Source organism: Manis pentadactyla, chromosome 16, assembly GCF_030020395.1.
Source record: "Manis pentadactyla isolate mManPen7 chromosome 16, mManPen7.hap1, whole genome shotgun sequence".
NCBI classification, from domain to species: domain Eukaryota; kingdom Metazoa; phylum Chordata; class Mammalia; order Pholidota; family Manidae; genus Manis; species Manis pentadactyla.
In genome coordinates, this window is record NC_080034.1 from 53,011,461 (window position 1) to 53,037,781 (window position 26,321).

The window sequence follows — 26,321 nt, forward strand, 5'->3', positions numbered from 1 at the left end:
TCATCATATGCCATGATTCTGAGCCTGGCACCACAGCATAAAGGGCAGTCAGGACTGCTGGCTCTGGCTGCAGAAGTGCCCAGAGTGGTTCAGGTTCAGGCTGCATCCTCCTTTGATATTCTTTGAAGGAATAAGAAACATTTAAAAAATTTTCTTAAGTCTTCACAGCAAAGGAATTCTCTGTCAGAAAAGAAGTATAAGGTAATGTAAAATTGTTCTAGAAAGGTTATTTTGAAAGGATGCTTTTCCTATGTCTGGATATACTACTTTGGACTCTAAATAAGGTCATGTAACAGTGTATTTGATTTGATTGCCTTACGGAGGACAACCAGCTCTTGATTATTACCTGTGCCCTAAGCAGGCTTATTCCTGTAATACACTAGCGTTATGCTGGTGTATGTTTCCATCAACCTTTTTTTTTTTTTTTTTAATTTTTTAAATTAATTTACAAATCAAAAATTCATTTCTTACATCACACTTGCCACATCTTTAGTGCCCAATAGTGCCTGTGACTAGTGACTACCATGTTAGACAACATGGTAAATACAGAATATTCCCATCATCACAGAAAATTAGGCAACACTATTTTGCCCCATAGATGACATTGGACAAAAAAGTCCTTGAGCCCTCATTTCTTCAATGGAAAAGCAAAGATGATATTTCTTGTCTTGTCCTATTTCTGGGACCATTGGGAAGGTAAACCAAAGTGGTATGCGTGCTTTGTCAAATACAAAACAGTATGCAAACCTACAGACTGTCTAAGAGCCCAGACCAATCCCTTTACCAAAGATCGTCAGCCTTGTTTTGTCACCAAGAAACCAGAATGCTTTTGCCCAGACCTTTCGTTTCTGAAGGTATACATTTTGCTCAGGGTGAATAACTTTAAGGTGAAGAAGTTTTGCAGGTATGTTCTTCCCTCCTTCATAACTACGGTCTCTGTTGCATACATAGTAAACCTACTGGTCCATTCAAAGAGTTTCACAGGTCGCAGATTTTCCCTTTGCCTGCTTAGGAAAAGTTCACTATTGTTTTTCATGTCTTCTTCCAAAAAACTCAGCCCAGCTCTTCCATCTCTCATGGGGCATTGGAGCAAGCTCAATCTCGGGACTTGAGGGAGTCTTTGAATTTTCTTATTCGGGATCAACAAAGCCTTCTGTGTTAATCATTCCCCAGCTTTTCTGGTGTTGGTGTCCCACCTATGCATGAAGATCCAAAGAATATGTTTAGTTTTGGAAATTGGGTGGCAGCGCAAACCTACAGGAGCATAAAGGCTGCGCTAGGTCTTTAGGTCCTGCTCTGGCTTCAGCATCCCTGCATGAGCTTTTCCAAGAGCCCCTCTGGGAAGTCACTGGACGAGTTCACAAGCAAGCCCCCAAGAACGTAGAGCTCACTTCAGGAACTCTGCAGCTCATCAGGCAAGGTTGCAGTGAGGGCCAAGGACTGGACACATGGAAGGAATATAGTCAGGAAGAGGGGGCTGCCCTGAATTTACATGGCCCAAGTCCAGCTCTCAAAGTTAGGTCAAAGCAGAACATTCCTCCGGGTGAAGTGATTGTCCTCAGCTTATCCAAGCAGCTGCGTATAGAGCAGAAAGCAAGAATTTCCTCAGCATATGGTCAAGAGAAGCCAGGTATAGTTCAGAGTCCAGACCAGGCTCTGCTGGGTGTTCTATCCCCAGGTTAGCTAGGACTTTGGTGTTAACAGCAGTCAGTGGGTCTGCCTCTGCTCAGATCTGGTGGTTCTCCTTTCATTCGGAGACACAGCTGCCATCCTGTGACAGGTCCCCACCATGCTCCTGCGAGGTCCACTCCCCACTGCTCCTTCGGCTCTGCTGTCTGCCGTATCCGCGTCTCTCTCACTCTTCATTCATTCTTTCATTTTGTTATAGTACATCCTTCAACGGATTTTTGAGGCCTTAAATATCTGAAAATATTGCTATTCTACGCTCAGTTATAATTCATTATTTGGCTGGGCATACAATTATTATTTGGATATTATTTCCCTTTAGAAATTTTAGAGATGCAGCTATTTTCTGATACCTGAACCTTTGTATATAATGTGCTTTCTCTTTCCAGAAACTCACAGAATCTTTTTGTCCCAATATTCATACATCTCAAGATAAACCTTTATGAGCATCTTTTTTCTGCCTCCCATATACTAAGTGACAACCCTTTTGATTGGCCAACTCATGTCCTTCAGTCCTGGGAAATTCTCTTAAGTCATTTCATAGACTCTTTCCACCCTTCTTCCCCTTGGCTTTCTCAGATCTCCTTTTCTATAATTCCTTTTGGACCAGTCCTCTAATATTGTTATAGTCTCTTTCCTATTTGTGTGTTTCTTTATCTTTTTGCTCAACTCTTTGGATGTTTATTCTTCCAATCCTTCCATAGAGACTTTTATTTCAGTCTTCATGTTTTTATTTACCAAAAACTTGTTTTCTTCTCTCTTTGAGTTTTTTTTTTCTCATTTAATTCATGGACTATTTTATCCCTCTTAAGAACATTCATGAAAGATGTTTTGACATCTCTCCTCCCTTGTGTCCATGTTTCCTCCATTTATTTGTTGTGGTCTCTGTATTTCAGGTTGGAGCCTTTCTTAATGGCTGGTTGCTTGTTATAAATAAATTGAGGAAGTAAAAAACTGACTGGGAGCTCTCAGCTGAGCAGTAGAGCCTGTCAGCATTGACTTTACCAGACCGTGTGTTAGGGAACCCCCTTTGTTGGTATCTTTCAGTCTTTCTCGCTGGAGGTAGAGTCTCCAAAGAAGATTTTACCTATCTCTGGCCTGGAGGGGAAAGATCTCGATGGCATTCAATGGTCAAAGAGGGGAGGAGAGATGGAGAGCTCAGCACATGGCATGCATTGAGCAAACAATCACTTAAGTCCCTTGCCTTCGATGTGGTGTCTATACTTAATGCCTGGCATTCCTTAGTCCAATCACTTCCAGTTTTGCCCCTCCAGAAAATAAGCCTTCAGAGTTACCAGGTGTATAACCATGTACGGTAATTATAGCCACAAGTAACAAGTCCCCAAATCTCAATGGCTTAAAATAAATTTACTTCTCATACTGGTAAAGTCTAATGTCCATGTTCCTAGATGGCAGACAGCTCCCATGCAGTCATTCAGGGACCCAGTTTCCTTCCATATTGTGGCTCCATCAGGTCTCAGATATCGTTCTGTTTAGCTCTGTTCTGGAGGGCAAGTGTCCAAAATCAGTCACACAGGGCTGGAGGCACCGTGTCAGTAGAGCTGGTGCTTTCTATCAGGACCGAGGGAGGAATCCATGTCCTTGCCTTGTGTGGCTGCCAGGGGCCACCTGTGTGCCTTGGCTTGTAGCCCTTCCTCTATCTTCAGAGTACATCTCTCCAATGTCTCCTCCACCACCACCTCATCTCTCCATCAACCTTTTTTATCTTCTCTCTCACCATAGTATTTAGAGAAATGAATGTGTTACTGAAAGATTTAAATTAGTAACTGTAGAAAGGGGAATTATAATGGTATAAAAGGCTTGATCTGTCACCATCTCTATCTTCTTAGTCATCTTTTTTGTCATTATCCTGTTTCTTTTAAATCTTAAGAAAGATTATTTTCAGGAACCATTTACTATCTTAGTCTTAGAAATTAAAAAAAGAATAAACTCCTTTTTATGCATGATTTCTGAATGATGAAAAAGCATAGGAATCAAATGATATAAATTGTATTTGCTTTTTCTAAGAAAAAGTTTACTGAGAAAAATACTTTTTTTCCTCACCCACAATTGTTTTGACACTTCAGTGAATTAAACTTTTAATACAAGCTTGAGATTTTCCTAACAGTCCAGTTCTCATTTTATGAAATCCTGGAGTTAGAAGATAGCCCAATACATGAAACACCCTTAGAAAGTTTTATTTATAAATGCAAAAGCAAAAATGTAAATGATGTCATTTGTCAGGTGAATTTTGGACATCAGCATAATCTGTTCCTTTTTGGACACAGGTATATTTTCCTAACTGAGTAAAATATAACTATTAAATATTATAACTGGATTAAAAGAAAGATTAGTTGATTGAACCCTTGAAATTCAATCAAAAGCTCCCCATGCTGGTGAACATAAAACTGTTCTGCTGGCTTCCTTCTTAGAGTTTTATGGTGTAAAAATGCAGTTAGTACAACTGCTGATCCTACTGACTTCATTTGAAATCCCAGCAAAAATTCTCTCCTCAGAATTAATATTTAAAATGGGAATTACTGAAAAGATTTAGTATAGATATTTTTTTGACATGTAGACACTGAGTATATGCTTTGGTTGTTTCCATAACCCTACCATAACATCATCTTGACTATGCATGCCTGAATACTGTGATCAGTATCAAGTATAAAAATGTCTTTGTAATATCAGTGAAGTACATGTAGTGGCTAAGACCCCAGGTTTTAGAGAGAGACAGTCCTGGGTTCAAATCACACATTTCTGTTCCTTATTGCCAGTGCACATCAGGAAATGATTTAACCTCACTGGGCCTGTGATTCTCTCAATGGTAATATAGGGACAGTAAAACCCACCTTCCTAGGTAAAATGATTATGAAGATTAAAGTAAACAGTGCATTCAAAATGCCTCGGACAAAGCATGGTGCTTGGACTGTGGGGTGTAACTGTCATCCATGATGGGGGCAAGAGCAGTGCTTGTGTCCATGGCACCCGCTGTGTGAGGTCATCATATGCCATGATTCTGAGCCTGGCACCACAGCATAAAGGGCAGTCAGGACTGCTGGCTCTGGCTGCAGAAGTGCCCAGAGTGGTTCAGGTTCAGGCTGCATCCTCCTTTGATATTCTTTGAAGGAATAAGAAACATTTAAAAAATTTTCTTAAGTCTTCACAGCAAAGGAATTCTCTGTCAGAAAAGAAGTATAAGGTAATGTAAAATTGTTCTAGAAAGGTTATTTTGAAAGGATGCTTTTCCTATGTCTGGATATACTACTTTGGACTCTAAATAAGGTCATGTAACAGTGTATTTGATTTGATTGCCTTACGGAGGACAACCAGCTCTTGATTATTACCTGTGCCCTAAGCAGGCTTATTCCTGTAATACACTAGCGTTATGCTGGTGTATGTTTCCATCAACCTTTTTTTTTTTTTTTTTAATTTTTTAAATTAATTTACAAATCAAAAATTCATTTCTTACATCACACTTGCCACATCTTTAGTGCCCAATAGTGCCTGTGACTAGTGACTACCATGTTAGACAACATGGTAAATACAGAATATTCCCATCATCACAGAAAATTAGGCAACACTATTTTGCCCCATAGATGACATTGGACAAAAAAGTCCTTGAGCCCTCATTTCTTCAATGGAAAAGCAAAGATGATATTTCTTGTCTTGTCCTATTTCTGGGACCATTGGGAAGGTAAACCAAAGTGGTATGCGTGCTTTGTCAAATACAAAACAGTATGCAAACCTACAGACTGTCTAAGAGCCCAGACCAATCCCTTTACCAAAGATCGTCAGCCTTGTTTTGTCACCAAGAAACCAGAATGCTTTTGCCCAGACCTTTCGTTTCTGAAGGTATACATTTTGCTCAGGGTGAATAACTTTAAGGTGAAGAAGTTTTGCAGGTATGTTCTTCCCTCCTTCATAACTACGGTCTCTGTTGCATACATAGTAAACCTACTGGTCCATTCAAAGAGTTTCACAGGTCGCAGATTTTCCCTTTGCCTGCTTAGGAAAAGTTCACTATTGTTTTTCATGTCTTCTTCCAAAAAACTCAGCCCAGCTCTTCCATCTCTCATGGGGCATTGGAGCAAGCTCAATCTCGGGACTTGAGGGAGTCTTTGAATTTTCTTATTCGGGATCAACAAAGCCTTCTGTGTTAATCATTCCCCAGCTTTTCTGGTGTTGGTGTCCCACCTATGCATGAAGATCCAAAGAATATGTTTAGTTTTGGAAATTGGGTGGCAGCGCAAACCTACAGGAGCATAAAGGCTGCGCTAGGTCTTTAGGTCCTGCTCTGGCTTCAGCATCCCTGCATGAGCTTTTCCAAGAGCCCCTCTGGGAAGTCACTGGACGAGTTCACAAGCAAGCCCCCAAGAACGTAGAGCTCACTTCAGGAACTCTGCAGCTCATCAGGCAAGGTTGCAGTGAGGGCCAAGGACTGGACACATGGAAGGAATATAGTCAGGAAGAGGGGGCTGCCCTGAATTTACATGGCCCAAGTCCAGCTCTCAAAGTTAGGTCAAAGCAGAACATTCCTCCGGGTGAAGTGATTGTCCTCAGCTTATCCAAGCAGCTGCGTATAGAGCAGAAAGCAAGAATTTCCTCAGCATATGGTCAAGAGAAGCCAGGTATAGTTCAGAGTCCAGACCAGGCTCTGCTGGGTGTTCTATCCCCAGGTTAGCTAGGACTTTGGTGTTAACAGCAGTCAGTGGGTCTGCCTCTGCTCAGATCTGGTGGTTCTCCTTTCATTCGGAGACACAGCTGCCATCCTGTGACAGGTCCCCACCATGCTCCTGCGAGGTCCACTCCCCACTGCTCCTTCGGCTCTGCTGTCTGCCGTATCCGCGTCTCTCTCACTCTTCATTCATTCTTTCATTTTGTTATAGTACATCCTTCAACGGATTTTTGAGGCCTTAAATATCTGAAAATATTGCTATTCTACGCTCAGTTATAATTCATTATTTGGCTGGGCATACAATTATTATTTGGATATTATTTCCCTTTAGAAATTTTAGAGATGCAGCTATTTTCTGATACCTGAACCTTTGTATATAATGTGCTTTCTCTTTCCAGAAACTCACAGAATCTTTTTGTCCCAATATTCATACATCTCAAGATAAACCTTTATGAGCATCTTTTTTCTGCCTCCCATATACTAAGTGACAACCCTTTTGATTGGCCAACTCATGTCCTTCAGTCCTGGGAAATTCTCTTAAGTCATTTCATAGACTCTTTCCACCCTTCTTCCCCTTGGCTTTCTCAGATCTCCTTTTCTATAATTCCTTTTGGACCAGTCCTCTAATATTGTTATAGTCTCTTTCCTATTTGTGTGTTTCTTTATCTTTTTGCTCAACTCTTTGGATGTTTATTCTTCCAATCCTTCCATAGAGACTTTTATTTCAGTCTTCATGTTTTTATTTACCAAAAACTTGTTTTCTTCTCTCTTTGAGTTTTTTTTTTCTCATTTAATTCATGGACTATTTTATCCCTCTTAAGAACATTCATGAAAGATGTTTTGACATCTCTCCTCCCTTGTGTCCATGTTTCCTCCATTTATTTGTTGTGGTCTCTGTATTTCAGGTTGGAGCCTTTCTTAATGGCTGGTTGCTTGTTATAAATAAATTGAGGAAGTAAAAAACTGACTGGGAGCTCTCAGCTGAGCAGTAGAGCCTGTCAGCATTGACTTTACCAGACCGTGTGTTAGGGAACCCCCTTTGTTGGTATCTTTCAGTCTTTCTCGCTGGAGGTAGAGTCTCCAAAGAAGATTTTACCTATCTCTGGCCTGGAGGGGAAAGATCTCGATGGCATTCAATGGTCAAAGAGGGGAGGAGAGATGGAGAGCTCAGCACATGGCATGCATTGAGCAAACAATCACTTAAGTCCCTTGCCTTCGATGTGGTGTCTATACTTAATGCCTGGCATTCCTTAGTCCAATCACTTCCAGTTTTGCCCCTCCAGAAAATAAGCCTTCAGAGTTACCAGGTGTATAACCATGTACGGTAATTATAGCCACAAGTAACAAGTCCCCAAATCTCAATGGCTTAAAATAAATTTACTTCTCATACTGGTAAAGTCTAATGTCCATGTTCCTAGATGGCAGACAGCTCCCATGCAGTCATTCAGGGACCCAGTTTCCTTCCATATTGTGGCTCCATCAGGTCTCAGATATCGTTCTGTTTAGCTCTGTTCTGGAGGGCAAGTGTCCAAAATCAGTCACACAGGGCTGGAGGCACCGTGTCAGTAGAGCTGGTGCTTTCTATCAGGACCGAGGGAGGAATCCATGTCCTTGCCTTGTGTGGCTGCCAGGGGCCACCTGTGTGCCTTGGCTTGTAGCCCTTCCTCTATCTTCAGAGTACATCTCTCCAATGTCTCCTCCACCACCACCTCATCTCTCCATCAACCTTTTTTATCTTCTCTCTCACCATAGTATTTAGAGAAATGAATGTGTTACTGAAAGATTTAAATTAGTAACTGTAGAAAGGGGAATTATAATGGTATAAAAGGCTTGATCTGTCACCATCTCTATCTTCTTAGTCATCTTTTTTGTCATTATCCTGTTTCTTTTAAATCTTAAGAAAGATTATTTTCAGGAACCATTTACTATCTTAGTCTTAGAAATTAAAAAAAGAATAAACTCCTTTTTATGCATGATTTCTGAATGATGAAAAAGCATAGGAATCAAATGATATAAATTGTATTTGCTTTTTCTAAGAAAAAGTTTACTGAGAAAAATACTTTTTTTCCTCACCCACAATTGTTTTGACACTTCAGTGAATTAAACTTTTAATACAAGCTTGAGATTTTCCTAACAGTCCAGTTCTCATTTTATGAAATCCTGGAGTTAGAAGATAGCCCAATACATGAAACACCCTTAGAAAGTTTTATTTATAAATGCAAAAGCAAAAATGTAAATGATGTCATTTGTCAGGTGAATTTTGGACATCAGCATAATCTGTTCCTTTTTGGACACAGGTATATTTTCCTAACTGAGTAAAATATAACTATTAAATATTATAACTGGATTAAAAGAAAGATTAGTTGATTGAACCCTTGAAATTCAATCAAAAGCTCCCCATGCTGGTGAACATAAAACTGTTCTGCTGGCTTCCTTCTTAGAGTTTTATGGTGTAAAAATGCAGTTAGTACAACTGCTGATCCTACTGACTTCATTTGAAATCCCAGCAAAAATTCTCTCCTCAGAATTAATATTTAAAATGGGAATTACTGAAAAGATTTAGTATAGATATTTTTTTGACATGTAGACACTGAGTATATGCTTTGGTTGTTTCCATAACCCTACCATAACATCATCTTGACTATGCATGCCTGAATACTGTGATCAGTATCAAGTATAAAAATGTCTTTGTAATATCAGTGAAGTACATGTAGTGGCTAAGACCCCAGGTTTTAGAGAGAGACAGTCCTGGGTTCAAATCACACATTTCTGTTCCTTATTGCCAGTGTACCTCAGGGAATGATTTAACCTCACTGGGCCTGTGATTCTCTCAATGGTAATATAGGGACAGTAAAACCCACCTTCCTAGGTAAAATGATTATGAAGATTAAAGTAAACAGTGCATTCAAAATGCCTCGGACAAAGCATGGTGCTTGGACTGTGGGGTGTAACTGTCATCCATGATGGGGGCAAGAGCAGTGCTTGTGTCCATGGCACCCACTGTGTGAGGTCATCATATGCCATGATTCTGAGCCTGGCACCACAGCATAAAGGGCAGTCAGGACTGCTGGCTCTGGCTGCAGAAGTGCCCAGAGTGGTTCAGGTTCAGGCTGAATCCTGCTTTGATATTCTTTGAAGGAATAAGAAACATTAAAAAATTTTTCTTAACCTTCACAGCAAAGGAATTCTCTGTCAGAAAAGAAGTATAAGGTAATTTAAAATTGTTTTAGATAGGTTATTTTGAAAGGATGCTTTACCTATGTCTGGACATACTACTTTGGACTCTAAATGAGGTCATGTAACAGTATATTTGTTTTGATTGCCTGACGGAGGACAACCAACTCTTTGATTATTACCTATGCACTAAGCAGGCTTATTCCTGTAATACACTGGCGTTATGCTGGTGTATGTGTTTCCAGGAGGAGACTTAAAGTGGGAAATCTGAAATATCCCAAAAGTAGACAAAATAATGTACATCATGTATCTATCATCAGCTTTAGAAATTATCGTATCAACAATATTGTTTTACATGTATTCCCATCTACTCCTTCTCTTACATAATTTGATGAAGCAAATCTTAGACATTGTACTTCATCTGTAATTGTATCTAAAAGAAAAGAATTCTTGTTTTCTACAAAAGTATCAGAATACCAAGAATACCATTATCATAATTTAAAATGATAATTTCTTGATATCATCAAATATCAGACACTGTTAAAATTTTCATTGTTTAAATTCTTAAGTGTCAGAATTTCCTGGATAGTTTGTCTATTTGAATGAAAATCTAGGTAAGATCCAAACATTGGGCATGTTTGATACATCCCTTAAGGCCCCTTTAATCTTCCCACAGTGTTTTCACTTCTTGAAATTTATTTGTTGAATAAACTGGGTAATTTGTGGGATTTCCTTCAGACTGGATTTTGCCGTGTAGTTTAATATACACGGCAAATAAATTTTCCCCGTTGTTAAGTTATAGTGATTTAATCTAGAGGCTTAATCATTTCCAGGTTTGGTTTTTTGGGGAGGGGGAGGATTAGTTCATAGGTGATGAAGTGAACCTCCATCAAGAGTCTGTTGGTCCAGTTGTCTCCCTTTTTTGGTGATTGGCAACCATTCAAATGTAATGCTTAGATCCATTAATTCATCAGATATTGCAAAATGCTAATAGTCTGACTCTTACTTTCCTTCTTGATTTATTAGCTGTGTTTTTTCTATAAAGAGAATCTTTTGTTTGTTATTTGGATAGCTTCATGTTTGGTTGAACTGATACTCCTGAGAGCAATCCATAGAGGTGTCATCACTCAACTAATCTTTTCAAATACCTGCCAACTTTACAGTCATTATGGTTCAGAAATGGTGATTAAGATATATGTCTTTATATGTTTATAGTTACAGGTATATATCTGTCAGTGTATTTAAAGTTGAAATCATTAAAGTAAGAATACCAAATATATACCAAAAGCCATGAACAATTATAAATGTAACTTGAATTAGAAACTAAAATTTCTAAAGGTTACAACAGCTTTATAAAAATTAATATGTGCAGGTTTACCTAGAATTTTCCGACATACTGATCATTTGTGTTTATTTTGTTCATAATATTTTATTTCTATAAAATGTTAATTAAAAGGGAATGCAGTGGTGTCCTTTGAAAGAGGAGGATGCCATTCCCCATGTGAGGGCAATGGAAGCTCATGGAGGAAGACCACCAGATCCAGAGAGAGAGCGACCAGGAGAGGATACCAGCGTGAGACAGCGCAGCGGTCGGCCTCCTGATGTTGGCGGTGCTGAATGTGTAGATAACACAGATGCCAAATTGCTAAGACAACTGCAAGCTCAAGGTAGGAACATGCATCCATCACTGTAAGAACTGTACTAACATGTGTTAATTATTCCTACATGTATTTGACATAGGAATGATTGATAACTACTCTCAGTTTCTAAAAGGTAGGTAATTGTGTTCAAATAAAATGAGAAGGAGTCCCACTGGTAACTGGAGTTCTTTGATTTAATAAGCGCCTTTCAAGAGTCATACTCATAAACACATCATACCCTGTGTGTTTAGAATTACAAAGGTAGGTGATGAACTTTTCAGGCTGGAAACTCATTTGAACAGCTCCCAATTCCTTGTGGTGGTACAAGGGAGTAACTCCAAAATATGTGGATCTGTGGAGTAAATTTTCAGTCAGAGAACTCCAATTAGCGGTAAGTTTTAGTTTGGGTTCTTCTGTAGCCTGGATATATAACATTTATTTTCAAAATGCCCAACTAATAAACTTATATCAAAAAGTACCTTAAGATCACTAGAAAGTATCATTTATCAAGTACAACGTGCTCAAAGTAACCTCAAATGTGTTCATGATTCAAAATTATCTTGAATTATCAACATGAAGTTCCCATGCTATGTCTCACACAGAGAATGCTGACTACAATAAAATAGTTCTGCTATGAAGTTTGAATTAAGTAGTTACAAGTGTGAAGCCTCTTAAGGCTGTCTCGATATATATCAATGTATTCATGTCTTATATTCATAAGCATATATATAAATGTATATCAATACGTGCTTGTATCATAAACATAATATCCATAAGTGTTTAATAATAAAAACTGACTTAAAAGAGTGACAGGATTTTACTACTTCTCTTAGTTTTTTTTTTGGGAGGGAAAGCTTGACTGTCTTCTATTTATTGTATACACCATTATAATACTGACTTCTCTGTGGCTCTGTTGTTTTCATTATAAAACAAGTATGCATGATAAAAGCTCATAGAGCATAATGCTTTAAAATAAGACATTGACTCTCACTGACTTTAAAATAGAAGACACTCACAAGTTGGATCATAATTAACAGGTTTTTGGTAGTCTATCCAGAAGTGTGTACATACACTCACAGACACACATTCAAACACATACTTATGTGTACACATGCAAATGTGATGTTCATATATGTATATGTTCTTTTTGATTTCTAAAATAAATGAACTTACTGGTGTATATTCCATTCAGCTTTGTTTTTTTCCACTTAATTTTTCTTGAGCATCTTTCTATACAGCACTTAAAAATCAACCTAACACTTCCAGTGGCTGAATAGTAGGTGAGGCAAAGTATGGCTCTACCATACTTCACTTACTCAGTCTCCTTTGATGAGTGTTTCAGCTATTTCCTCATCTTTGCTATCGCAAACAATGCTGCAATAAAAACATTACACATATCTTCATTCTTTGACAGGTATGGCTATCCACAGTATAAAATTTTAGAGATAGAATCTCTACTCCAAGGGTATGTGCATTTTCAATTTTGGTAGAAAGCAGGCAAATAGTGTCTCCAAAGAGGTTGTTCCAATTCATACTTCCACCAGTGGCATATAAGTTAACTGCCTGGCCTGTAACGTAATGTCCTGTAAGTTTTTCTCTCCTTTAGTATGTTAATTTAGTACTTTTTGTGTTATTTCATTGGGTTACTATTAAGACTTTAATCTCTCCTAAATAGTTACTAGAGAAGGTTTAAAAAATGTTAATATATGAAGATATATACATACATGATGAATTTTTAAAATTAGTATTGTCAATAAACCACTGACTTTTCTGAAGAATGTATAATAGTGGGAAGTGTGCATTTTTTACATGAAAATAGGAAAGCTTGAAATTAACTGATAACCAAAGCAAGGGATTTTCACGCCTGTTTTGCATGTCTATCACAAGTACCATTCATACTTAGTATTCAAAATGGCAACTTCATATTTGCAAAATTAACTAGATTTTATTTTAACAAAATAGAAGGTGATTACTCAACTTTTGCCCAGTGTTTTCACCCCTTTTAGATTTCAAATTGGTTTGTATTCTATGACGTAGCTCTCCCTTATATTATATTGCATTTCGTAAATTGTTACCTTTGACCTATGTACATATTTTTTCTCAACATATATATATAAATATTAAATAGTTAATGTAAGTAAATGTTATTAATATTTACAAGTATATTTGGTATAATATGCATGTTCTTTGGAAGGAAAGAAAGTAGAAATGAGTCACCTTATCACCCCTTTTATTGCTAAAAGACTTCTACATTAACACTTTGGGGTGTTGTCAGAGGAGATTCTAGGAGTTTCTGTCATATTTTATTATCCTAGTTGGACTCATCTAGGCTTGTAAAACGTCTTAATTTGAAGGAAGGTCTAGAACAATAAAATAAATGTGGATTTTGAATGTGAAATGAGAGCTCTCTATCTTGTCAGAGAATATAGATAAGAATCTGACAGTTTGAATATAAAAAAGTCTTTCAAACTATATAAACAAACTAGCTTGTTAATTGACCAATACTATTAATATCTCAAATGCTCTAATATATCTAATAATATACCAGTCAATTTTATTTATCATAGAATCTGAAATGCCATTGCTGTACAATGATTCATTGTTTTAAGATAGGCCAGTGCAGAAGGAAAGTGCTGCCAATTGTTAGATACATGCTGGTTTAGACATGTTTAAACACTTCATTTCAAAAATAAACTTTTCTTTTTGATATTTAAGAAAGTAATGTCCTAAACCATAAAAGATACTTGTCAAGTTAACATTTCAAAAGTTAGTCATAACAGATAATATTCAACAATCATAAACCAAATAAATGAGATATTGGTAGTAGCTTATCCCTCAGAGCCTGGGTGAAGTTTCTGTGCCTCTTAACTTCTCGTACCTCCTCCATAGTGTGCCTGATTTTTTAACCTATTTTTCCCATCTTCTCTAACTGCTCATAATAAAAAATTTTAAGCTATATGAATTTTTAATGACTTACCAAAATTATGTCTTCCTTGCTAAAGTGAAAAGATAGCGAGTTGAACTTTTTAGTGTTCTGTCCCAAGGGTTTAAAAATAAAAGTTAACTGTGCACCTGTGTAGAGTTTGAAATTGCTGATATATTCACACACAAATACACACCATATACATTACAGAGTTTCTCAGCTGTCACAGAACATATGGTTAAGTCCTTTTTAAAATCTCAAGGCATTTAAATTTTCTTAAAGATTTTTAGGACTAGTATCATATATAGACCTGGAGTCAGAAAGATATGGGTTTATTTCTTGGCTCTGCAATTTAACCTCTGTGTGCCTTAGTTATTTCATTTGTAACCAGGGTGTAATGTTGCATATCCTCTAAGGTTGTTATGAAGATTAAACAAGATCATGTAAATTTAATATGGCAGTTCAATAAATATTGGAAATTATTAGTAGAGTTCAAGTGATTCGGGTTTTAGTCAAGTATATTCATTACTAGTGAGAATATAATATATAGGTTTCTTAAAACTCTTCATCTGTTACAAAATTTAAAGCAATACCTAATGTTAAGTATTTTAGAGTGATTTTGTAAGTGATATTATGATAGACCACTTTTATAGTTAGAAGTATTCTGACCAAGTTTGCCAGCAGAAGAAAGCACGACATTACAAGCTTTCTGTATCAGTCACCTATTGCCACAGTAATGCTGGGAAACAAGCACCCGCAAAACCTCAGTGGTGAACAATGCCACGTGGTAATTGGTCAGGCTGATAGAGTCCACCGGAGGTAAGGTAGGCAGCTCTACTGATCTTACCTGGCTTTGTTCACGTGTGTGGAGTCAGCTGACTCCCTGTGTTCCAGCCTCTGGCAGCGTAGCCTTAACATGTCCTGATGTTAAAGGTCAAGACAGAAGAGTGAAACTACACTTGTACTAGTACAGAGTACACTCTCAAACTTACACTTGCAGTCACAACTGCTGACATCCTGTTGGGCAAAGATCACGTGTCTGAAGTTCGTATCAAGGGACAAGAAAGTAAATTTCACTTCTTGATGAAAGGAACTGCAGTCACATTTGCACGTAACATGGATAAAGGGAGGAATGAAGAATTGGGGCCACTGATTATGTAAATCTCTCCCAGTTTCATACATTTGTCCTTAAAAATAATGAGAACTAGATTGTCCTTAAACCTTGTTGATATTCTGTATTATTTTTATTTAGATTTAGTCCCTCTGTGTCATAAATGAAATTATCACTGGATTCAGAAACTTTACCATTTTTATAGCTGAGTGAAATACTATGTTTGGCAGGGGGGCTTTGTATTCTATTTTGAGTTCTTTTGCTTTATTGTTATTTGTAAGACAAGCTAAATCATTCTTTTTACCTATTAGCAGCTACTTTCCTCCTAAACAGGGATTATGTGAAATGTGGAAAAAAATGTACTTAAATTAGCTTCTGTGATGAGGATTAAGAAAAGCATCATTTTTGTGTGCTTCTGTGTATGGGGCTGTATGTGATGAAAAAGTTGGGCAATTTCTAAAGGAAGTAAGCATTGGTACTTTCTGCCACACCGTTTTTCTACCGGTATCTAACTTTAAACAATTTTCTTAAAAAGTATGTCCTTTATCATGATGCCATTCACATAGTTAATTGTTTTTTGGTTTACAGTTAGGTAAAGTTGTTAAAAGTATTCCTTGAAATTTTGTGTTTTTCAGAAAAAGCCCGACAAGCTGCACAAATAAAGCTTTTGAGAAAACTCCAAAAGCAGGAACAGGCTCGCATTGCCAAAGAAGCTAAAAAACAACAAGGTGAGTGAGTTAAACGAAAACATAAACTTGAAGAGTGAGTACTGGGGAGTTCACAGGAGGCTTCTCTTCTTTGTTCCTTTTATGATGATACCTGTGTTTTGGCTTTTCATCATAGCAATAATGGCTGCTGAGGAGAAGCGACAGCAAAAAGAGCAGATAAACATTATGAAACAACAGGTATGTTCATGCACTGAACTGGTTTTATAACAGGTGGTACTTTGGGAGTCGATTTACTTATGTGTATATGTACATTATTCTTATTTGATTTATGAAATAACTTTCATACTTGTTATATATCTTATTTAGAGAGTTATCATCTTCCTTTATTTAAAATTCACCTAAATTTTAAACCAAGTCTCTAAAGAAATGATACCAAACAATACAATTATGTAAGTACTTTTAGTATCCTGATAGACTGAATGTAAATTAACTTCTTGAACAACTTTGAAGATTTGGTCCCATTGCTTCTGAATGTTTAAAAATTATCCCCCCAAAATGAGAAAGCATTATTTTCGCATATCCAGTGTTTTATCCAGTGCTTCTCCTCTGTGTAGTTTTTAAAATTAAATATAGACAGATGAAATAATTTTTTAACTCTTACAGATAAAGCCTACATGGGAATATACTCAACTTCCTCTAAGATGGGAATGTGTAAACTACTCTCCTATCTCCACATATTCATCTAACTATTAAAGCAAAAAGGAAATGGGGGGAAGTACTATTCTTTTAAAAATTTTAAACTGCAAGTAGTTATTTCTGAGTCAGTTGTTATATAGAGAAGCTGCTAAATAATGGCTTGGTTTGTTTTTGTTGTGGTTATCTCTAATAATGTAATGAATACATTCATTTAAATACTTTCAGTATTGACTAAAGTAGTATGATTAGAGTTGATGTAGAATTGAGAGAGAATTTAGAATTTGTAGTCACGCATGCAGGTCATTTGTAGAGTTAAATATCGGCTCTCCTATTTAATAATTCACGACCTTAGATGAATTAGTTAACCTCTCAGCCTTGATTTCCTCCACTGTAAAAGAAAAACAATTGTATTGTGTGAACACTGAATGAATGTAAAGTGCCTACCACAGTGACTGGAAAAAAAGCAAATGCTTGCTTTCTAAAAGATAGATATAAAACATCAAAATTTTTGGTATGCTCTTACTGTAATTTAATGTAAACTTGAATTCTTTGTTAATTGTAACTGCTAAAGACACTGTAAGGTTGACTTTAAAATACATAGTGTAATGAATATATTTATTAAAATACTGTAAATATTTACTGCCTACTACAGTATATGTGAAAATAAGTTCATTTGAAGCTGAAATACTGTTGTTTCTGTTACAATTTTTAATAGTTTATCCTATTTCCAAATGGCTTGAGACCAGTTGTATTCCATTAGCATTTTAAATTAGGCTTTGTGTGACCTAAGCCTACATAGTGTGCTACTCATCAAAAAAAAAAATTGATTTTCCAAGGTTCCAGGAGCAGTAATACAAGTGAACTGATATTAGACATTGATCAAGATGCTTATCTGAGACTAGTCTTAGATTACCATCTGACTTATTCCTAATTCCAGCAAAATAAATTAAAGTCGTGCAGAGTCTATTTTAAAGGTTGCAGTAGATCTAGAATAAAATAATTAAAATAATAGCATGTGCTTTTCATCCTCGAGATTATGTTTTCTACCTAGTAGGCCAAAAATACCACCCGACAGTCCTCAAGGCAGTTTTCCGGAAGTGTACAGAGGCCTTGTTATGAAGCAGGAGCAGAGGCAGTGGGAACTGACCAGGGCTCTGCACTCACTGCTTGACTATAGGCAAAATATTTATTTTCTAGGACCTTCATTTTCTCTTAGGTGAAAAGAAGATAATTTCAACTCCTGTATTGTTATTTTTTTAAATGATCAATAAGCTACTTTATATAAAATGCCCAGTTCGTTGCATGTATACTCAGTATTATAAGGTGAACACATATTGTAATAATTTATAAATAATGTTTATTTTTGATATTCCAAATGAAAGTACTACCAATGTACATCTATATAAATCACTCAGACTAAAACAAAGCTCTATACTGGGTGAGTTAAGTCCAAGGTTCTATACCTATTTCTGTGCTTAAGAGATTAATGAATGACTTCTGTTGACTTGATTAAAGATTAAATTCAGAGTATACTTAGGTCTCAAGTTCTAATCTAAATAAATATTTCAAATGTGGATCAAGTGCAACCTTCTGTAAGACTTGGAAATAAAACAAAAGATACACTTGTATTTATTTTTGGTGAGCTATAATCAAAACCTAGGATCACAATCAGCAAAATCATAGAATGTGATCAGTCTTCTAAAATCACAACAGAAATTCCAGAAATTTCATTAACCTGCGCTGGATCCCTGCAGGGAATCAATAACATCAATGCAAAAAGAGAAATAAAAATGTATTAAAGTATACTTTCAAAAGGTACAACTGGCATCTGGAAATAGGGGTGGGTATGGTAATATACAGTAGTATAAAATGTGTTGGCTCTGAAAATCCTAGGAAAGCTGCAATTTACAAGTAGGGCAATTTAGGTGTATTTTTTAAAAACTATCCTCATCAGTGCCAATATGGGACTTTCAAAGGGAATTATGAATGTAAAATTGTTAACGATGTGCTTATAGCATATGCAATGATTTTTTAAAATGAAAATGTAACGTTATCAAAATGTAGATTGCTGAATTCAAACAATAACTACTACATTATATTTAGATAATGTGAGCACCACTTATAAGTTATTAGAAATTATTTCTGTATTTTCCTTACTGCAGTTATTGAAAGTAATGTCATTTATCATGTTACGGCAATTGTTAACACTTCGTACAATCGTGATGTACTGTGCACTTTTTTAAGCGTTTTTAATTTAATTGTGACAGTGAGAAAAAGAGCAAGTGCCTCCCCTATTTTATGCAAGAGTAGTTCTATTTGTTCAAGTTCATGCAATGAGTGACAGTAACTCAGGACTAGCGTTAGGTGTCCTGATTTCCTGATGGACTGTTTTATCCTACTTGTCTGTCCAATATTTATTTCCGAATGAGTATTACTTGTACTTGCTAATATTTATAAAGACTTGAGTATAATCAGGTTGGTTTATGTTGTTTCTATATACTTATGTGGCGTTTGTATTTTAAAATTGTTTTGAGACATTTTATAAAGTGATACCAATTTAAGACAGGTGGCATATATATAATGTTAAGGTAAATAATTAAAATTTATATCCAGCATGGGCAACCTTTGTTAAATCTGTAGTTTTTTCTTTAATTATTTGATTCCACTTAAATACCTTCCACCTAGATATTTAGTTTATTATCTAAAATTGTCATAATTTTTCCTACAGGAAAGAATTAAGAGAATACAACAAATCAGAATGGAAAAAGAACTTCGAGCCCAGCAAATTCTAGAGGTAGAATTCTTAAATTTGATATGATTAAAGTAATATAGTCATGTATTTTAAAGTCTGAAAAATGAAAATTTTATCAGTATGTTCTCTCACTCATACACATTAACATGTCCATCACAAATTATCTGTAAACATAATGCGTAGAATAAGGACCTCTCTGAACCTTACTAGGCAAGTTTATCTAATCCTAATAGTAAAAATCCAGGAAATAAGTAAAGGAAAAAAAAGGGGAAAACCTCTCAATAGCCAATATAGTCATAAAGATCATACGCTAAAACTCGTGCCCTCTACTTTTCAAAATGTCATTAAGTCTTACAGTCAGATACCTGCTTCTAATTTAGAAATGAAACATGGCAAAAGTAGAAGTAAATGTTCAATGTGGAAACAGTTTAACCAGGTTTGTTTTCTGAGTTCTGACAGAACTGGGCTGAAAGAATAGGGCTCAAGGACATGCTGGCAACAGCAAAAGGAATAGCTAAAAGACAGCAAGGGAAAATAGGATAAACAGAAACTCCAAAGCCTAGCAACAGTCTGTAATCTTGTAGTTAAAAAGGAAGCAATTTTCAACACCTTAATGGCCGAAAGGCATTTCTGTTATCAAACTGTGTAGTATAGTAACTGATGTCAAGAATAACTGCCCAAGTCCTCAAGAAAAAGCCAAATTATGTTAAGTGTGCTGTGTCTATCTGAGCTGTAAGTGTATATGTCTCAAAATTATCCAAAGTACTTTTGTCCAAAATAAGCTTTTTAATGTTGAAAATTATTATAATCCAAACCCTTAGCTGTTCAGGAAACTGTTGCCATAAAAATTGGCTCATTCCCTGAGCAATGCAGTTAGCTGAGGTTTTCACAGTTACAGGTTTTTTCCTTCTAAAAACATATACACATATTCCCTTACCCATTTCAAATTAATTTTAAAACCCTCCAAATTGAAAATATTAAAATACTTTGGCAATTACTACTAGATAATTATGAAGCTACTAGTTAATGACTTGAAGATTATAAAGCTCAAATTTGATAGCATGAGCTTAATATTCACAATGCGCTTCATGAAAGTTATGTTTCCATTATATTAGGGGAAAAAAACCTTGAATTTAACCACAGTAGGTTAAATCGGGTTTAATGTTTCATTTAAGTTATTTAAGTAATGGATTTATCTCAAATTTAAGTATTACAAAAGAAACTTCAAATAAAGTAGACACATGCATTTTAAAATGTTACTTATTTGTCCTTTAACCTTTATTGTTAAATCTATCCTGTTTTTCTGAACTTTCTGCACTGATCATGTTTTACTTTAAAAAATCAGAGAACAAGCAACTAATGACATAACATCACTTTTCTGTGATTAAGTTTTAAGGTAAAATAACACTCAAATTATTTCAGAATTTTTACAGAGTTTGAAGAAGAAAGTCTGACATACTGTTACGATTTTGTATATCTTAAGTGTAATCTATACATTAGAAATGAAATTAGTATGTTAAACGTAACAATCTGAGGGGAAATCTCTAATTGTCTACATACATGTTACATACTGTTCTGTACCTTGCGAGGCATGGAGCTCCATTTTCAAGTCTGAGGTCATATTCAAGTTGTGGTGGTGCTGTTGCATGACTTTGAGACCTATTTTATATGCACAGGCTAAGAGGATAAAGAAGGAAGAAGCTGCAAAAGCCAAATTTTTGGAGGCTGAGAAACGAAAACAGGTAAATGTAGAGGACAGTCAGAGTTCTTACTTTTTTCTATTTATTTTTTTATCCTTAATCCACAATGACATGAAGAACATTATGTTTACTAGGCTCCCTCCTTCACCAAGCCCCCCCCACAAAACCCATTCCAGTCACTGTCTATCAGCATAGTAAGATGTTGTAGAATCACCACTTGTCTTCCCTGCATTGCACAGCCCTCCCCGGGCCCCCACACTACATTATACATGCTAATTGTAATGCCCTCTTTATTTTTCCCCTGCCCTTATCCCTCCCTTCCCACCCATCCTCCCCAGTCCCTTTCCCTTTGGTATCTGTGAGTCCATTCTTGGGTTCTGCGATTGTGCTGCTGTTTTGTTCCTTCAGTTTTTCTTTGTTCTTATACTCCACATATGGGTGAAATCATTTGGGACTTGTCTTTCTCCACCTGGCTTATTTCACTGAGCATAATAACCTCTAGATCCATCCATATTGTTGCAAATGGTAGGATTTGTTTTGTTCTTATGGCTGAATAATACTCCACTATGTACATGTACCACCTCTTCTTTATCCATTCATCTACTGATGGACACTTAGGTTGCTTTCATTTCTTGGCTATTGTAAATAGTGCTGTGATAAACATAGGGGTTGATGTGTCTTTTTCAAACTGGGCTGCTGCATTCTTAGGGTAAATTCCTAGAAGTGGAATTCCTGGGTCAAATGGTATGTCTATTTTGAGCTTTATGAAGAACATCCATACTGCATTCCACAATGGTCGAAGTAATTTACATTCCCACCAGCAGTGTAGGAGGCTTCCCCTCTCTCTACAACCTCGCTAACAATTGTTGTTTGTCATTTGGATGGTGGCGATCCTTACTGGGTGAGGTGATATCTCGTTGTGCTTTTAATTTGCATTTCTCTGATGACAAGCGATGTGGAGCATCTTTTCATATGTCTGTTGGCCATCTGAATTTCTTCTTTGGAGAACTGTCTGTTCAGCTCCTCTGCTCATATTTTAGTTGGATAATTCACTTTTTATTTGTTGATGTGCGTGAGCTCTTTATATATTTTGGATGTCAACCCTTTATCGGATCTGTCATTTATGAATATATTCTCCAATACTGTAGGGTACCTTTCTGTTCTAATGATGGCATCCTTTGATGTACAGAGGCTTTTCAGCTTGATATAGTCCCACTTGTTCATTTTTGCTTTTGTTTCCCTTACCCGGGGAGATACGTTCATGAAGAAGTTGCTCATGTTTATGTCCAAGAAAGTTTTGCCCATGTTTTCTTTAAAGAGTTTTATGGTTTCATGACTTGCAAGCAAATCTTTGATCCATTCTGAGTTTACTTTTTTGTATGGGGGTAGGCAATAATCCGGTTTCTTTCCCTTGCATATATTTGTCCAGTTTTTGAATACTGTGGCTTTGTAGTAGAGCTTGAAGTTGTGGAGCGAGACCTCCCCCACTTTTAATTCTTCCTTCTCATGATTGCTTTGGCTATTCGGGGTCTTTGATCTTTCTGTATGAATTTTTGAACTATTTGTTCCAGTTCGTTGAGGAAAGTTGTCAGTAATTTGATAGGGATTGCATCAAATCTGCATATTGGTGTGGGCAGGATGGCCATTTTGAAGATTTTAATTCTTCCTAGCCAAGAGCATGGGATGAGTTTCCATTTGCTAGTGTCCTCTTTAATCTCTCCTAAGAGTGTCTTATAGTTTTCAGGGTATAGGTCTTTCACTTCCTTGGTTAGGTTTATTCCTAGGTGTTTTATTCTTTTTGAAGCAGTTGTGAATGGAATTGTTTCCTGATTTGTCTTTCTATTAGTTCATTGTTAGTGTATAGGAAAGGCACAGATTTCTGTGTGCAAATTTTGTATCCTGCAACTTTGGTGTATTCTGATATAAGATCTAGTAGTTTTGGAGTGGAGTTTTTAGGGTTTTTTTATATACAATATCATGTCATCTGCAAATAGTGACAGTTTGACTTCTTTAAGGATTTGGATTCCTTGTATTTCTTTGTTTTGTCTAATTACTGTGGCTAGGACCTCCAGTACTGTGTTGAATAACAGTGGGGAGAGTGGTCATCCCTGTCTTGTTCCCGATCTCAGAGGAAAAGCTTTCAGCTTCTCGCTATTCTGTATAATGTTGGTTGTGGGCTTATCATATATGGCCTTTATTATGTTGAGGTACTTGCCCTCTATACTCATTTTACTGAGAGTTTTTATCATGAATGGATGTTGAATTTTGTCGAATGCTTTTTCGGCATCTATGGAGATGGTCATGTGGTTTTTGTCCTTTTTGTTTATGTGGTGGATGATGTTGGTGGATTTTCAAATGTTATACCATCCTTGCATCTCTGGGATGAATCCCAATTGGTCATGGTGTATGATCCTTTTGCTGTATTGTTGAATTCGGTTTGCTAATATTTTGTTGAGTACTTTTGCATCTACGTTCATCAGGGATATTGGTCTGTAGTTTTCTTTTTTGGTGGGGTCTTTCCCTGGTTTTGGTATTTAGGGTGATTTTGGCTTAATAGAATGAGTTTGGGAGTATTCCCTCCTCTTCTATTTTTTGGAAAACTTTAAGGAGAAAGGGTATTATGTCTTCTCTGTATGTCTGATAAAATTCGGAGGTAAATCCATCAGGCCCGGGGGTTTTGTTCCTGGCTCATTTTCTGATTTCCGCTTCAATTTCTTTGCTGGCAATTGGTTTGTTTAGATTTTGTGTTTCTTCCTTGGTTAGTCTTGGAAGGTTGTATTTTTCTAAGAAGTTGTCCATTTCTTCTAGGTTTTCCAGTTTGTTAGCATATAGGTTTTCATAGCATTCTCTAATAATTCTTTTTATTTCTATGGGGTATGTCTTGATTTTTACTTTCTCGTTTCTGATTCTGTTGATGTGTGTTGATTTTCTTTTTCTCTTAATAAGTCTGGCTAGAGGCTTATCTATTTTGTTTATTTTCTCAAAGAACCACCTCTTGGTTTCATCGATTTTTTTTTCTATTTTATTCTTCTCAATTTTATTAATTTCTTCTCTGATCTTTATTATGTCCCTCCTTCTGCTGACTTTAGGCCTCATTTGTTCTCCCTCTCCAATTTAAATAATTGTGACATTAGACTATTCATTTGGGATTGTTCTTCCTTCTTTAAATATGCCTGGATTGCTATATACTTTCCTGTTAAGAGTGCTTTTGCTGCGTTCCACAGATGTTGGGGCTTTGTGTTGTTGTTGTCATTGTTTCCATATATTGCTTGATCTCTATTTTAATTTGGTCGTTGATCCATTGTTTATTTAGGAGCATGTTGTTAAGCCTCCATGTGCCTGTGAGCCTTTTTGCTTTCTTTGTATGATTTATTTCTAGTTTTATTCCTTTGTGGTCTCAAATGTTGTTTGGTAGAATTTCAGTCTTTTTGAATTTACTGAGGCTCCTCTTGTGGCCTAGTCTGTCGTCTATTCTTTAGAGTATTCCCTGTGCACTTGAGAAGAATGTGTATCCTGTTGCTTTTGGATGTAGAGTTCTCTAGATGTCTATTAGGTCCATGTGTTCTAATGTGTTGGTCAGTGCCTCTGTGTCCTTATTTTCTGTGTGGTGGGTCTATCCTTTGGAGTGAGTGGTGTGTTGAAGTCTCCCAAAATGAATGCATTGCATTCCATTTCCTCCTTGTAGTTCCGTTGGTATTTGTTTCACATATGCTGGTCCTCCTGTGTTGGGTGCATATATATTTATAATGGTTATATCCCCTTGTTGCAGTGACCCCTTTATCATTATGTAATGTCCTTCTTTATCTCTTGTGAATTTCTTTGTTTTTAAGTCTATTTTGTCTGCTACTAGTACTGCCACACCTGCATTTTTCTCCCTGTTGTTTGCATGGAATATCTTTTTCCATCCCTTGACTTTTTGTCTCTGCATGTCTTTGGGTTTGAGGTGGGTCTCTTGTAAGCAGCAAATAGATGGGTCTTGGTTTTTTATCCATTCTTTTACTCTGTGTCATTTGATTGGTGCATTGAGTCTATTTACATGTACGGTGATTATTGAAAGATATGTACTTATTGCCATTGCAGGGTTTCAATTTGTGGTTACCAAAGGTTCAAGGTTAGCTTCTTTAGTATCTTACTGGCTTACTTATCTTGCTTATTGAGCAATTATAGACACCGTGTGGTGATTCTTTCTCTCCTTTCTTATTCCTCCTCCATTCTATATATGTTGTGTGTTTTATTCTGTGGTCTTTTGTGTTTCCTTTAACTGGTTTTGTGTGTAGTTGATTTTATTTTTTGCCTTTAGTTAGTATTTGGTTGTTCTGGTTTCTTTGCTGTGATTTTATTTTCTCTGGTGACATCTGTTTAGCCTTGGTAGTGCTCCCATCTAGAGCTGTCCCTCTATAATACCCTGTAAAGGTTGTTTGTGGGAGGTAAACTCCCTCAACTTTTGCTTGTCTGGGAATTGTTTAATCCTTCCTTCAAATTTAAATGATAATCGTGCTGGATAGAGTATTCTTGGTTCAAGGCCCTTCTGTTTCATTGCATTAAATATATCATGCCATTCTCTTCTGGCCTGTAAGGTTTCTGCTCAGAAGTCTGATGATAGCCTGATGGGTTTTCCTTTATAGGTGACCTTTTTCCTCTCTCTAGCTGCCTTTAAAACTCTGTCCTTCTCCTTGATCTTTGCAATTTTCATTATTATGTGTCTTGGTGTTGTCCTCTTTGGGTCCCTTACGTTGGGAGTTGTGAGTGCTTCCGTGGTCTGAGCACCTATTTCCTCCCCCAATTTTGGGAAGTTTTCAGCAATTATTTCTTCAAGGACACTTTCTATCCCTTTTTCTCTCTCTTCTTCTTCTGGTACCCCTATAATGCGAATATTTTTCCATTTGGATTGGCCACAGAGTTCTCTTAATATTCTTTCATTCCTGGACTTCCTTTTGTTTCTCTCTGTGTCAGCTTCTCTGCGTTTCTGTCTCTGATTTCTATTCCATTAACGGCCTCTTGCCACTCATCCAGTCTGCTCTTAAGTCCTTCCAGAGTTTGTTTTATTTCTGTAATCTCTTTCCGGTCTTCATCCCTTAGCTCTTGCATATTTCTCTGAGGATCTGTCAGCATGGTTATGACCTTTATTTTGAATTCTTTTTTAGGGAGATTGGTTAGGTCTATCTCCCCTGGTTCCTTCTCAGGGGAGGATGTCTGGGTTAGTCTGGTCTGTATCAAATTCTTCTGTCTTTTCTTGGCGATAGAAGTAGTTGTGGGGAGCTTACGTTTATGTTGGATGGGAGAATGTCCCTTC

General features: G+C 36.6%; 2 protein-coding genes across 4 annotated transcripts in view; one reads left to right on the forward strand and one right to left on the reverse strand.

Annotated features, from left to right (window-relative positions):
• The window catches only part of LOC118922216 (bromodomain adjacent to zinc finger domain protein 2B-like), a 107,954-nt gene that overhangs the window by 23,691 nt on the left and 57,942 nt on the right, over positions 1 to 26,321 (forward strand). The window contains exons 2-6 of the mRNA XM_057493669.1: positions 10,995 to 11,205; positions 15,848 to 15,940; positions 16,056 to 16,117; positions 19,305 to 19,370; positions 21,005 to 21,070. Of these exons, the coding sequence (XP_057349652.1) occupies positions 10,995 to 11,205; positions 15,848 to 15,940; positions 16,056 to 16,117; positions 19,305 to 19,370; positions 21,005 to 21,070 (498 nt within the window). The remainder of the gene's footprint in view (positions 1 to 10,994; positions 11,206 to 15,847; positions 15,941 to 16,055; positions 16,118 to 19,304; positions 19,371 to 21,004; positions 21,071 to 26,321) is intronic.
• Positions 11,311 to 26,321, reverse strand: part of LOC130681195 (enoyl-CoA delta isomerase 2-like) — a 133,494-nt gene continuing 118,483 nt past the window's right edge. For all 3 annotated transcript variants that reach the window (XM_057493679.1, XM_057493678.1, XM_057493680.1), the window contains one exon: positions 11,311 to 11,530. In XM_057493679.1, coding sequence (XP_057349662.1) covers positions 11,326 to 11,530 — 205 coding nt within the window. In that variant the 3' untranslated portion in view covers positions 11,311 to 11,325. The remainder of the gene's footprint in view (positions 11,531 to 26,321) is intronic.